This window comes from Crinia signifera, chromosome 3 (assembly GCF_055691185.1).
Source record: "Crinia signifera chromosome 3, ASM5569118v1, whole genome shotgun sequence".
Classification (NCBI taxonomy): domain Eukaryota; kingdom Metazoa; phylum Chordata; class Amphibia; order Anura; family Myobatrachidae; genus Crinia; species Crinia signifera.
This window is the reverse complement of record NC_139219.1, coordinates 232,699,789-232,712,681: the sequence shown is the minus strand read 5'-3', so window position 1 is coordinate 232,712,681 and position 12,893 is coordinate 232,699,789. Positions and strand designations below refer to the sequence as shown.

The window sequence follows — 12,893 nt, the reverse complement described above, 5'->3', positions numbered from 1 at the left end:
TGTAATTGGGATGATACCTATAAATACATGGACCTCTTGATTTTGTTGGGACCCTACTCTGAGCGTTGGGATACTGCAATCACTCTATTTTGTGTCATCTCTTCCTGGGTAACTTATTCAGCCCAGGGTTATTCTAAGAAGTGTGCCCAAGATGGCTGCCTCACCTGGTACCTTGTGAGTGTGATATACATAACCAGTCAAAAATACCCACATCAATCTTGGATTATACTTACCATATATACTCGAGTATAAGCCTACTTTTTCAGAACATTTTTTATGCTGAAAAAGCTCCCTCGGCTTATACTCGAGTGAGGGTCCCACTAGAGTCAATAGATTTTCCCAGTTTTTTTTGTTGTAAAATTAGGTGCCTCGGCTTATATTCGGGTCGACTTATACTCGAGTACATATGGTAACTTTTTTTTTTTACTTTGTGACTTGTCTATTGCTTTATAACTTAAAACTTCTGTATTATGTGCATTGTTTTTGATGTCTGTAAAGCATCCCGCTTTGAGTCCCGCTGGAGACAGAGATCTATAACATTATTATTATTATTATTATTAATATTATTAGTAGTAGTAGAATAAGAAGGAATAATGTTGACTGGTAATATATCTCTAAAAAACAACATTACTAATATAATTTAGATTTCATAAATGTTTATTCACTTTTTAACTTATGCCTTTCATATTACGTTTTAAATCTTTTTCATGCACTCTATATAGAAAGAATATCCTTCAGAATTGGTGGAAGGTCCTCCAGTGGTTCACCAGGACATGTTTTCAGTGGTGAAACTTCTTTTGGAAACTCAAGCTTACTTCTATGAGCACCTGGTACATAAGGTGGGCGAGGGCCACTTGGAGATGGGGCAATTTGAGAATCATCTGCACTATAGGAAATATGAATGCTTCCCTTTGATTTTTTGACATATGATCTCTTATGATTATGTTCTTCAGATGATGAGCCGTGTCTTCCAGCTGCGGTACGATTGTGATGTCCATGATGTCTGTGTCGATAGTTTGAATGGTCATGCTGGCTAGTTTGGTTAAAATCTTGGTGATGATGGTGATGACGGTGATGGCGCCCATGTTTATGATGATGTGGGCGGCAGTGGTGGTGTTTATGACCTCTCCGTTCTGGACCATGTCCACCACCACCATGATGATCTTTTCCTGACTTGCCAGGTCCTTTGGAATCAGGCTTTTCCTTTCCTTGTTCTGACCTCGAGCTATCTTTTCCATGATCACAGTGTCCATGTTCATGTTCATCATTATCATCATCCTGAAAAGTATTGAATGCAAAATAAATGCTAATTAATTAAGGAAATCATGTAGACGATATGGGTGTGGGAACAGTAAAACAATTCTACACTTACTATAATGTACCATAATTACCTACCTTTGAGGTTGCCTCAGCGGGAGAAGCCCGGAGAGGACAACCTAATCTGCACATCGGGGGGGGGGGGGGGGGGGGCTGAGACAAGGCTGACTCTCAAAGCCCCACCCCCAATCCACTCAAACTCAGCGATTTGCGGGTCTGCGAGGAGGAGGCGGGGCTAAAATGACTCAAAATGATGTGATTTGCATAATTTTAGTCATGCCCCCTCCCGCGGATCTGCAAATTCCAACATTTTTCCGGGGGATGTGTGTGTGTGTGTGTGTGTGGTGGTGAGGGGCTTTGGTGGGCATGCGGGAGACTTGCCCACCTTCCCGGGGGGCCGGGAGGGGAACCAGATTTTCGGAAGACTCCAGTTCAATCTGGGAGGGTAGGCAAGTATGTAATGTACCCTATTGTTGGGAAAAAAACTCGGTAAGATAAAATGAATGAAGCAGTACTTGTTGCATAAGCTGGACTCACACACCAAGCTCCTATATTGTTTTGAGTGTACAGAGTGAATATGGCATATTGTCCCCATTTTGTAATTTCTTTATGTTTTTGTTTTAATTAAACTTGTTACTTCTGCATGTGAATTTTATTATACAACTTATTTTTTAATAGCATGCATTCATGTTTTTAACTGCTGATTTATGCTGCACCTGTGAAAAATCTAGAATACATTAAGGGGCTGATTCTGGTTGACTTGGGAAGCTGCAAGGATCACAGCTTACCGAGTGCCCGTCCCACCAAATACCAAATACCAAATACCACCCCTGCCATAGGTGCCGATTCTGTACCCACGGGCCCAAGTCCCGCTGCCTAATCGCCAGACCTGCCACCTGGGAAACAGTATGCTGGAAAGAGTGTATTCTGTCTATGGAGTACCTGCACTGTGGGGGAAATTTATGTACCTGCACTATGGGGGCATTTATGTACCTGCACTGTGGGGGCATTTATGTATGTGGAACTCTGTTGCCGTAATTTGAATATTGGAGACAACTGTGCCCCATAATATACATTGGTATTAAATTGTGGCCACACCCCTTCCCCATGAGACCACTCCTCTATATTTTTGGCTTGAGCACCCACCAGCAAAAACATAAATCCGCACCTATGCCCCCTGCTGCTGAGTCCCTTTGCTACCATGTGAGGTGATGTGTAAGGAAGACAGATCCCCTCGCATGCCGCCGATGCTGAATAAATAATTTGATGGTTGCCGACCAACAAATGATTTCTCCTCGCTTTGCAAATAAAAGTCAGTGGAAACAGGGCTGCCGCTCGCCCACGGCATGCATTGGCCTGCCCCCATTCCCATGGGGTTGCCCATGAAACACTGGGTGTTCCCATGGGCGACAATGGGCACCAACGCCATCCGCCCCAGCCCACCCGATTTCTGCAAATGGCTCAGTGACTATGCAAGTCGCCGAAGTCGTACGCAAAGGGGACCTGCACATGCACATAAAAGACCATGTGCTTGCACAGTTCCCCAACCATCGGAAAGAGGCCAAATTTCCCCCATCCGAGAGGATTAGACTCACCCCCTAAGTTGGATACATGTTCTAGACTCATTCAGATACTATAAAGATCTCTGTATTTACCAGTTGGATCAATGTCAGAACTCGTGGGTGGTGAGCCCAGGTGCAATAATATAATTTGGGCCCCCCTTCTCCACCCCAACCCAAGTCGACAATATGCAACATGGCAGTGGATGATATGGAGAGGCAGGGGGAGGCAGAGGGAAAAACAGTGGGTGACAGGAAAAAAGGTGACAGGGGCAGGAGCGGGCCCCAGTGCACCGCACCTGCTGCACCAATAGCAGTCCTGCCTCTGTGTTGGATGATGTGTAAAAATACATGATTTTTCCTGCAGAAAATGTTCCCTGCTATATTCAAAAATTGCTATATCATCTTTAAACAGGAGGCTTCTACTTCAGATTTACGTGAAATTCCATGTCTACTTGCTTGGTCTCATATTGAGTCATTGTAAATTAACGAGGTTACTGTGAGAATTGCAGTTTACTCTGCAAGACAGAAACGGCTGGTAAAGAAATTAAAAATGCACTTTAATTATTGAATAGGCAGCATCTGTTCTCAGAGTAGAGGCAGCTGTCAGTCACTTGTAGAGAAACCAGCACAGCCTCAGGTAACTGCAAGTGATTGACAGTTACCTTTTTTTTTCTATCCACTGTAGTTCCAATGAAAAAGACAATCACATCTTCTTTCTTTGTGATTGATCTGACCAAATAGAGAAAAACAAAAAAGATTTCCCTAATTATCAACCGACTGCTCGGTACACTAAAGGACGATATCCAAAGTTAAATGGGATTCCCCTTCTATGAAAGCCAATACATTTCCTAACACTGACCACTTTCAGTGAAGGGTCATTAGCTTTCAATGAACAATCATTTAAATTAATTGGTTGGTCTTTTTTCATGGAGATTTACATTTTTATTTCTGATTTGTTGGATTTATTTTATTCAATTAAAATGTTCAGTTTTAATGTAAATGAAAGAACAAATCCCTTTCATATCTTGCATTCCTTACTTTCCTTATTTGGTGCAATTAATGCAATATATGACCTGGATTAGAATCCCTACTGTACTTCTATTCGATATCAGTTCTTTGATTATCGTAGATTAAATAGATTTATTACCTCATAGATTTCACAGGAGACGCTTAGATTTTCCACTTTATCGGGTAAAGAAATAAATGAGCTTCCTTTGCAGAAACCAACATGCTGTGAGTGAGACAAATAGAATATACACAAAAATTACGTTTTATTCACTGAAATAAATGTGAGATGAGTAAGAGGGAGCCCTAAAAAATGTTGCCTATATATTTGCATTTTTTTGCCAATATATATTTTATTGAAACTTAAATGGTGGGGTAACATACATTGAAAGTATGGTTATATTAGAATATACAAAGACAATCAAACAGTATACATTCCACGTACTGTACGTAATAGTTGAAGACAATTACAAATCCAATGACAGAAAGTTTAAAACTTTTTTTTAAAATACAACAATATCAATCACACATGGAAATGGGGGGTTACCTTGCTCAGAGCAAGTTACATGTACCACAACACTCTACAAATGACAGGCATGGTATGAGAATCTCGTAGTCAATAGGATGTTACAACCTGTTTTCTACCTATAGGGATGTGTATAAAATAATATTTGGTTTCGTCCAAAATTAAGAACAAATCAACTTAAACAACATTAAATCAAACAAACCATTAATGTCTACCTAGTCTCAAAGGTCGCAGATCCATCCATAGGATAATCCATTCATAGAAGAGGTTCACTCAAGAAGAGGAAGAGGGAGAGGAGGGGCATGTCAAGAGAGTAAGGTGAGGAAGTTAAAGAAAAGATCTTATATGAGAATAGGGTTTTTATTATCAAGGAGTTGGTAAGCGTACCATGTTGTGGATTGAAAGCATTGCTTGAGAGCAAGTTTAGTTGCGGGAGGCAGGGTCTGAAAAAATTTATCCCAGCAATGGAATAGGACGGGTGTCAAAGTTTCTTTCTGTTGTGAGGACTCCAGCCAGTCCATTGTAAATAAAAAGATTAGACGACAAGTAACCATGGGTATTGTGAGACCAACATCGTTGATCCATTGTTGCAGGATTGCTTTATTGCCTACAGCTGATGAAATCATTATTAGTTTTCTATCATCTCTAGGAATGTCCAGTTGGTCTGCAAAAAATCTGAAGATTGCCCAAGGGGCAGTACAATGAAATGAGATGCCCACGAATGTAGTACCATAGACATGTAGGTCAGACCAAAATTTTCGAATTTGTGGGCATTCCCAAAAACAATGCATAATATCAGCTTCTGCAGCAAGACATTTGGTGCAGCCTGCAGTGTCAGATATGCCCATTACATGTCTCCTTTTGGGGGATAGATATGCACGGTGGAGTATCTTGTAGGACATTTCCTGGCATGGGCTTCCGGAATAGCTTCAAAGATGAGTAAAAGGCTTCAATTATATGTTCATAAGATATTGAAGCAATTTGGGAGGCCCACTTATGAGTTTGTGCTAATTCGGTTTCAAGATCAATCTCAACTCGGATTTGTGAATAAATAGAAGATGTAGAGTATGTGCCCGTATGTATAAGTGAGTCCATAGGATTGATATAGTCAGCATCTTGTAGACTAGGCAATACTACCTGTACGTAATGAATTGCTTGGGCATAATATAATCTATGGTTAGGGTTAATATTAAATTTCTCCTTCACCTCATCAAACAGAAGTGGTGTATTAGAGGAATTCAAAAGGTTGCGAATTCCTAGGATGCTGTGCGAACGCCATGTAGTGAAGGGCATTGCAGCCGTTTCTTGTTGAAATTCTAAATTGCCAATATATATAATTGCCAATATATCCCCTTTTCTCCCACTATATAATATATTGGGAGAAAAGGGGAACATAAAAATTGGAGACCAAGAGACCTCCTGGACAGCTTCCATGCCTGGGCAGTGGGGGATTTTTAGGGTGTGAAGATTAGTATGTAGGAGAGAATTGAGGGACAGAGGAGTACATCTTTTGTTATTCCAAATAAATTTAGTAATTGCGGAATTAAGAAGAGATAAATCTGACTTAGAAACTAAAAGTGGGGTCATTTGAAGTACATATAACAGTTTAGAGAAGCTGGCCGTCTTGATTAAATTACACCTGCCCAGAAATTAAGTGGTAAGGAACTCCAGAGACTCCAGTTAAAATTTTGTGAGTAATAAACTGTAAATTATTGGAGTAAAGATAGATGGGATTAGATGGTAATTGAATACCTAAGTATGTGATCTAAGAGCTAGCCCATCGGAAGGGAAACGGAGTGGTCCAACCCAATCTAACCTGACTATGTATAGCAAGGGCTTCTGATTTTTCAAAATTAACTGAAAATCCTGCAAAGGATGAAAATGTATTTATTGTCTCAAAAAGTAAGGGAATAGTATGATGAGGTTTGGAGATAAAAAGTAAAATATCGTCCGCAAATGCCATAATACGGAGTTACCTTTTACCTATTTGGATCCCTTTGAATTCCGGAAGTTGTAAAATATAACGTCTAAGGGGCTCCAAGGTAAAGAGGAGGGGGGACAGGGGACATCCCTGCCTAGTGCCTCTCTCTAAAATAAATGGTAGGGAGGAGATGTTATTAACTACTACTTTTGCCATAGGTGTATGTTAAAAGGTGCGTATAACATCACAAAAAGACGTGCCAAAACATCGAAAGTGCAGCACCCTATTCAAATGCGACCAGGCTATTTTATCAAACGCTTTTTCAGCATCTAAATTGAAAACAATGTTATCAAGTTTTTTCTGGGTACATGTATGTGTTATAGCAGCAATGGAAGCTCTGATATATATATTTGCATTTTAAGCACACACACTGGAGATGATGGAGAGCTGGTAGCAAAACTGGTCATTTATTATTCAGAAAAATAGTGAACACAATTATTGCATATTTCTGCACACATGCATCTCTTTAAACAACTTGTACGCATGGACAGCAGAAGCGACTTGTTTATGACAATTTATCATAATGTACACTTACTAGGCATGGCCAGTGCAAAAACTTACCTATATGCCATTGGTGTAATGTCACTCTACATCAGCCCCAGGATGGACCTTATTCAGGTCCCTTCTGTGCATGTGCAGACGTAGGGTGCATGCGGCCACGGTGAACAGGGTGTTTGCCGGTTGCACGCACCCAGGATTGTGGGAGGGGGCATGGGGGGTGTGCATATCTAAGTGACCTGAGAGTCACTTAGATATGCGTGCACCTTCACCATCATTGGAAGGTAGGCGACCATCGAATGATGGGGGTGGTTCCCCCTAGCCTACGCATGGATATTTATGTTAAATATCCATTTGCAGCTAGTGCGGGCGAACCCACACTGCGAGAGGGGGCGGGCGGCCTGGCATTGGGCGGATGGCCTGGCATTCACTTGGCGGGGTTTGGTGGACTCGCAAGGCTGTGAATTCGCAGCCTTGCGAATCAACCAGAATAACCTCCAATGTCTCCTGAATGGTGTAGTATTGTTTGGAAACAATACATTTTCATCAGTGCCTGGAAGCTGTCAGCAACTTTCTTAGAGGGGTGTTATTTTAGATTTTTAGAACTAGTTCCAAAAATAGGAAGAAATCATTGGAGCCATTTGACATGTTCCAGAGTATGGTAAAAGTTTTAGACATTTTTCATATTATTATTTTTTTAGTTGACTTAAAAAAAAACCCCAGAACATGGGTTTTTATCACTGACCAATCAGCTCCTACCTGTCATTTTTCAAACCAAGCCTGTAACTTCACAGTTAGGTTCTGATTGGCCGGTGATAAAAACCAGACACTTAATCACTTCACCGAGCTTAATAAATGTGCCCCAAAGCATGGTCCAGTTTCTGCAAAATGTTTTACTTACTGTTTCATTGTCATTTAGTTCATTGCAGTTTTCTAGGTTAACATCAGCCTGTGCTTTCGTGCAAACAGTTTCTTTAATAGTGAAATAGAAGAAGTAAGATGGTCCGACCACCCACTGGAAAAACAAAAGTCAAAAAGTGATGTTATTATGCAATTTGTGGATTATTTTTAAGATCTCGAATTCACAGAAAATGTGATCTTAAATCTTTCAAATTTTCAATAATAACAATGGCAGTAAATAAATATGCACTAATGTATGGACTAAAATGGGGTAATTTAATAGTAGAGGAGTTACAGAATTAAACAGAAACTATAGTAGACACTGGGAGAGCGAAAAATGGTGCCAATGCGGTATTTTATCTACGGTCTGCAGACCCGCAGTAAAATCTATCAACCTAGTGAGTCAGTTGCAGTCCAAGCACTGGCTACACTGTGACTGCCACTGGCAATGAATCCCATTGGAAGTGCTACCTGCCAATCACACACAGAACAGACAGTCTCTGGGGGTGGTATGTACTACCTTTGGGATTTTTGGGCTGCTGCTGATGCAGCCCCTAAAAGCTGGTGTCTTGTGCATGCGTGATCCTGTCACCATTTGTGCACATATGCATGTCCCAGCATCTGCCAGATCCATTGCACAGGTGCCAGGACCCAGCTGGAGGGCAAACCATTACATTTATGTCATTTATTAAATTAATAAGCAAGCAGCAAGAATCTTGTAGCATGATTGATCTCTGACATGAACAAATGCTTACCTGTGATCTCACTCTGTCTATATTGTCCACTTTATAAAGATTGGTCTCGTTGCTATCTTTATTGAATTTTGTAACCAAGCGGTCCGCAGTTGCTTTGATATTAGGTGTGATATCAGTTACCACTGTAGGGCAGTCTGGACATATCCTGTATATTATACTGCCAGGAACTGGTAACAAAACAAAGTTTTAGATTAATTGTCCTCACCTGTTACCACTGAATAATAGTACTGCAACAGTCCATACCTCCCAACATGACCCTCTCCAGGAGGGACACATGGCCTTATTCTAGTTCACTCTTTCTGACAAAATCCATCTTAGATGGACAAAACCGCGTGCACTGCAGGGGGGTAGATGTTACTTGTGCAGAGACAATTAGATTTGGGTGGGGTTTTACTTCAAAGTGAGATCTATATTGCAGTGTAAAAATAAAGCAGTCAGTATTTACCCTGCACAGAAACAAAATAACTCACCCAAATCTAACTCTCTCTGCACATTTTACATCTGCCCCACCTGCAGTGCACATGGTTTTGTTGTCCATCTAAGAAGGATTTTGTCAGAAAGAGTGAACTAGAATAAGGCCCACAATGCTCTATTCCTGGACTTCTCTCTTAATTTATAATTGCCATCACCTGTGATGAAACGCCTTTCTTATCCATTAACCTGTTTTAAACAGGTGATGGTAAGCATACATTACTAGGAAAGTCCAGAAACAGAGCATTGTGTCCCTCCTGGAGAGGGTCATGTTTGGAGGTATAACAGTCCATAAGCCACCCCACATTCACCAGTAACCAGCCACCACCCACATAAATATATCCCCCATATTGTTATACCTGGAGTCACGGTGCAGTCGTACTTCAACAGTTTCAGTATTCTTGATGGCTTGGATATTAGAATAATGGCTTTGCAGTTACCAGTTGCCTATAATGTAAAAAGCATTGCTTTAATAAATATACAAGCCTTCAGTGTGGGGTCACTCCTGCTCTATATAGACACACCTCTGTAAAATACAGTATACCTGTTCACACGGGATATGGTCGATGAGATGACCATAAGATGGTCGACAGTCATTAGGTCGACACCGTTGGGTCGACATACTGAAAGGTCGACAGGGGTCTAGGTCAACATGGGTCAAGGTCGACATGGGACAAGGTTGACAGGTGTCTAGGTCAACACATGTGTTAGGTCGACATGGGTTAGGTTGACAGTCAAAATGTCGACATGGGGTTTTTCCACTGTTTCCATGTGCCGACAGGAATTATTTCATACCCTACCATCCACTAGGGCGTGGTGGAAGAATAAAATAGTGTGCCGAGCGTAGTGAGGCAACATGCCCAAAGCATGGAAAGCGCAGCGAGCCATGAGAAAAACCCCATGTCAACCTTTTGACTGTCAACCTAACCCACATTGATCTAACGCACCATGTCGATCTAACCCATGTCGACCTAGACACCTGTTGACTTTGTCCCATGTCGACCTAGACACCTATCGACCTTGACCCATATCGACCTAGACCCCTGTCGACCTTCCAGTATGTCAACCCAACGGAGTCGACGTAATGACTGTCGACCAACATTTGGTCGAACCAATGATCCCATTCCGTTCAGACACACAGCCGTTTACAGTACACAATACTTCTACAGGTACACACCTTCCTACACAATGTTCTCATCACAGCAACACAGAATGTCCCAAATGACCCAAATAGCTAGTGAGTGCTTTTTTGTTCAAAGTCAATCTTGATCCTAATCCTTGACAATACATAATTTGTCAGATCTACAGTACTAAACCCAATAGTCCTGAGAATGACCATAGGGCCTCCCCCTGTTTTATCACTTTGTGCATGCCCAGTACAGAGATGCAGGGAAATAATTACTGGGGATGTGCAAACACACTATCCTGAGCATGTACAATATACAGTACTTAACTACAATGTCGTCTTACAGCATAATGGCGGAGGGGGGGGGGGGGTGGCGCAGGGAACGAGGGACCGGTCAGGGGAAGCAGGCAAGGGAGAGAGGTCCTATTCATTCATTGGCGCTGCAGTTTCCCCTGCCCGGCTCCCTGGTTCCCTCCACTCTTTTTTTATTTTAACCCATGGATGCCTACTCTGGACTGAGGAGAGCGAGATCTACACTGGAGTAGGTGAGTATTCTTTTCACAGGTACCTAATGTATTTCTGCATAGACAAGGGGAATGATCCATGTGTCGAGAGGTAAGTATGTATGTATGTTATTAAAGTTATACTGTATGAGGTGCATGTACGTGTGTCTTTATTTAAGTATTGGTTCTGCCCGACAGATCATGTGTTCTGCCCCACATGCAGGGACGTGATTCTTCAAGTTCCTGCATATAAGGAGACTTACTGGTACTTATTGTTTCACAGCAGAACCCAATGATATTTATTTATTTCTCAATTTTACACTAAAACTATGAACCCAACACCAACTACCCATGGGTGCTGTGGAAAGCCCTGGGCTTAAGCCCTGGCCTGGGGGTGGTGGGGGGGCCTAGGAGGGGGAGGGTGACCCCTTTGTTTGGTTTGGTGTGGTCCCCACTCCTCCTAGGACCCCGGCTCGGTCTGACCAGTCCCAGTGAGAATGCTTTGGCCGGGGGCCCCAGCTGTAGTATTACACTGCTATCTTTTGGAGCATGGGGCTGGCTATGCTCGTGGGGGAACCCCACACCATTTTTTTTTCTTCATTTAAAATTTTTACACACTTTTACAGACAGAAGCATGCATGGATCTGACTGATCTATGCATGCTACTGTCAAACTTCCCTGCCACAAAGGGGTCTATTTTTGTGCATTTTATAAGTGTCATATTTGTGCGTTTTGATGTTTTCAATGGGAAAGTGCAATTGTTTGGTCATGGCAAAGTGCGATTTTTATTGCAAATCTAACTCTATTGCTGATTTGCTAATAATTGGAACAAGAAAAATCGGACCTCTGATAATTCGGGGTTTGAGTGAATACAGTATCTTCCTGCTATCCCTAACCCATAAACATACTCCTCACCTTAAACCTTTTGCTTAACTCTAACCCCCATCTGTAGCCTGTCCCTAATGCAGCGGCGTAGCTACGTTTTGGGCGCCCCCCCCCCCGCCGCCAATTCACCCCCCCCCAATCCCCCGCAGCCTTACCTTTCGCGCTGGTCCCGGCGGCTCCGTTCTTCTGCTGAGGACCACCCCATACAGCAGACAGTTTCAGAGAACTGTGTGCTATATAGGGGTGGCCATTTTGTGGTGGTCCTCAGCAGAAGAACGGAGCCGCCGGGACCAGCGAAATAGGTAAGCCTGCGGAGGATTGGGAGAGGTGTAACTATAGCACCGCAGCCCCCGGCGCCCCCATAAGCACAGCGCCCCCCGTGGTGGCGGGGGATGCGGTGCTATAGTTACGCCAGTGCCCTAATGCCAACATTCTGAAAATTACAACATTTCACCTGTTGGTTTCACCATTATTAGGGATATTTACTAAGATGGGAGTTGTATTTCACATGGGATGTTGCTATGAGCAACCAATCAGAATCTACTTATTTATTTAGCACTTTCTAGAAGATAATAGATAGTATCTGAGTGGTTTCCCATAGCAGCTCAACTCTCATCTTAGTAAATTTCCCCCTATGAATGCAGACATTGTTATTGTCGACCTTTTTTTTATACTTGACCTCAATTTTATTACTTGCCTGTTCATGGAACGGAATATCGCTGCTGCATTCTTTCCATTTCTTTCCGCTCACAACAGAGCAATCTGTTTCAATGACTGTAAAGTCTATGTAGTACACGTTTCCTCCAGGGATTTTAGATGTCTGAGATCATAAAAATACAAAATGAACAAAAAAGGTTACAGTATTACTGATTGTATAGATTGGATAGCTAATATATGAGAGTAGGTCAGGATCTTTTTGAGAATATCATAAACATATACATGTTTACAGAGGCAAACACAGCATTTGTTGCTTATATACTGTGTGTGTGTGTGTGTGTATATATAACTCGTGTGTAGGTGTATATATATATATATATATATATATATATATATGTATATATATATATAGGGTGACATTTAATGAGATGCGAAAATGTGACTTTTGCAATATTTTCGCGAAAAACGGCCGAAATCCCGAATTCGCATATTTAATGAAATGCGAAAAACTGCAAAAAGCACTGATTTTTACTCGCGCCAGAACTCGCATCCAGATGTTTTCCCATTGAAAAGTATACAATTCACATATTTAATGAGATGCGAATTTGGGAAATGTGTCTTAAATTCGCCAAAAAATCAGACCAGGTTCTGATATGGGAATTGGCCAGAACCCTGCACAGATCATTGAGATCTGTGCATGGTCCTGT

The 12,893-nt window shown here is 41.8% G+C and overlaps 1 protein-coding gene across 1 annotated transcript in view; it reads right to left on the bottom strand.

Moving 5' to 3' along the window:
- Positions 1–639: 639 nt before the first annotated feature.
- The window catches only part of LOC146064305 (fetuin-B-like), a 17,247-nt gene continuing 4,993 nt past the window's right edge, over positions 640–12,893 (bottom strand). The window contains exons 2-7 of the mRNA XM_083177630.1: positions 12,227–12,349; positions 9,375–9,462; positions 8,545–8,711; positions 7,791–7,904; positions 4,027–4,110; positions 640–1,278 (exon numbers count right to left, since the gene is read on the bottom strand). Coding sequence (XP_083033756.1) covers positions 715–1,278; positions 4,027–4,110; positions 7,791–7,904; positions 8,545–8,711; positions 9,375–9,462; positions 12,227–12,349 — 1,140 coding nt within the window. The 3' untranslated portion in view covers positions 640–714. The remainder of the gene's footprint in view (positions 1,279–4,026; positions 4,111–7,790; positions 7,905–8,544; positions 8,712–9,374; positions 9,463–12,226; positions 12,350–12,893) is intronic.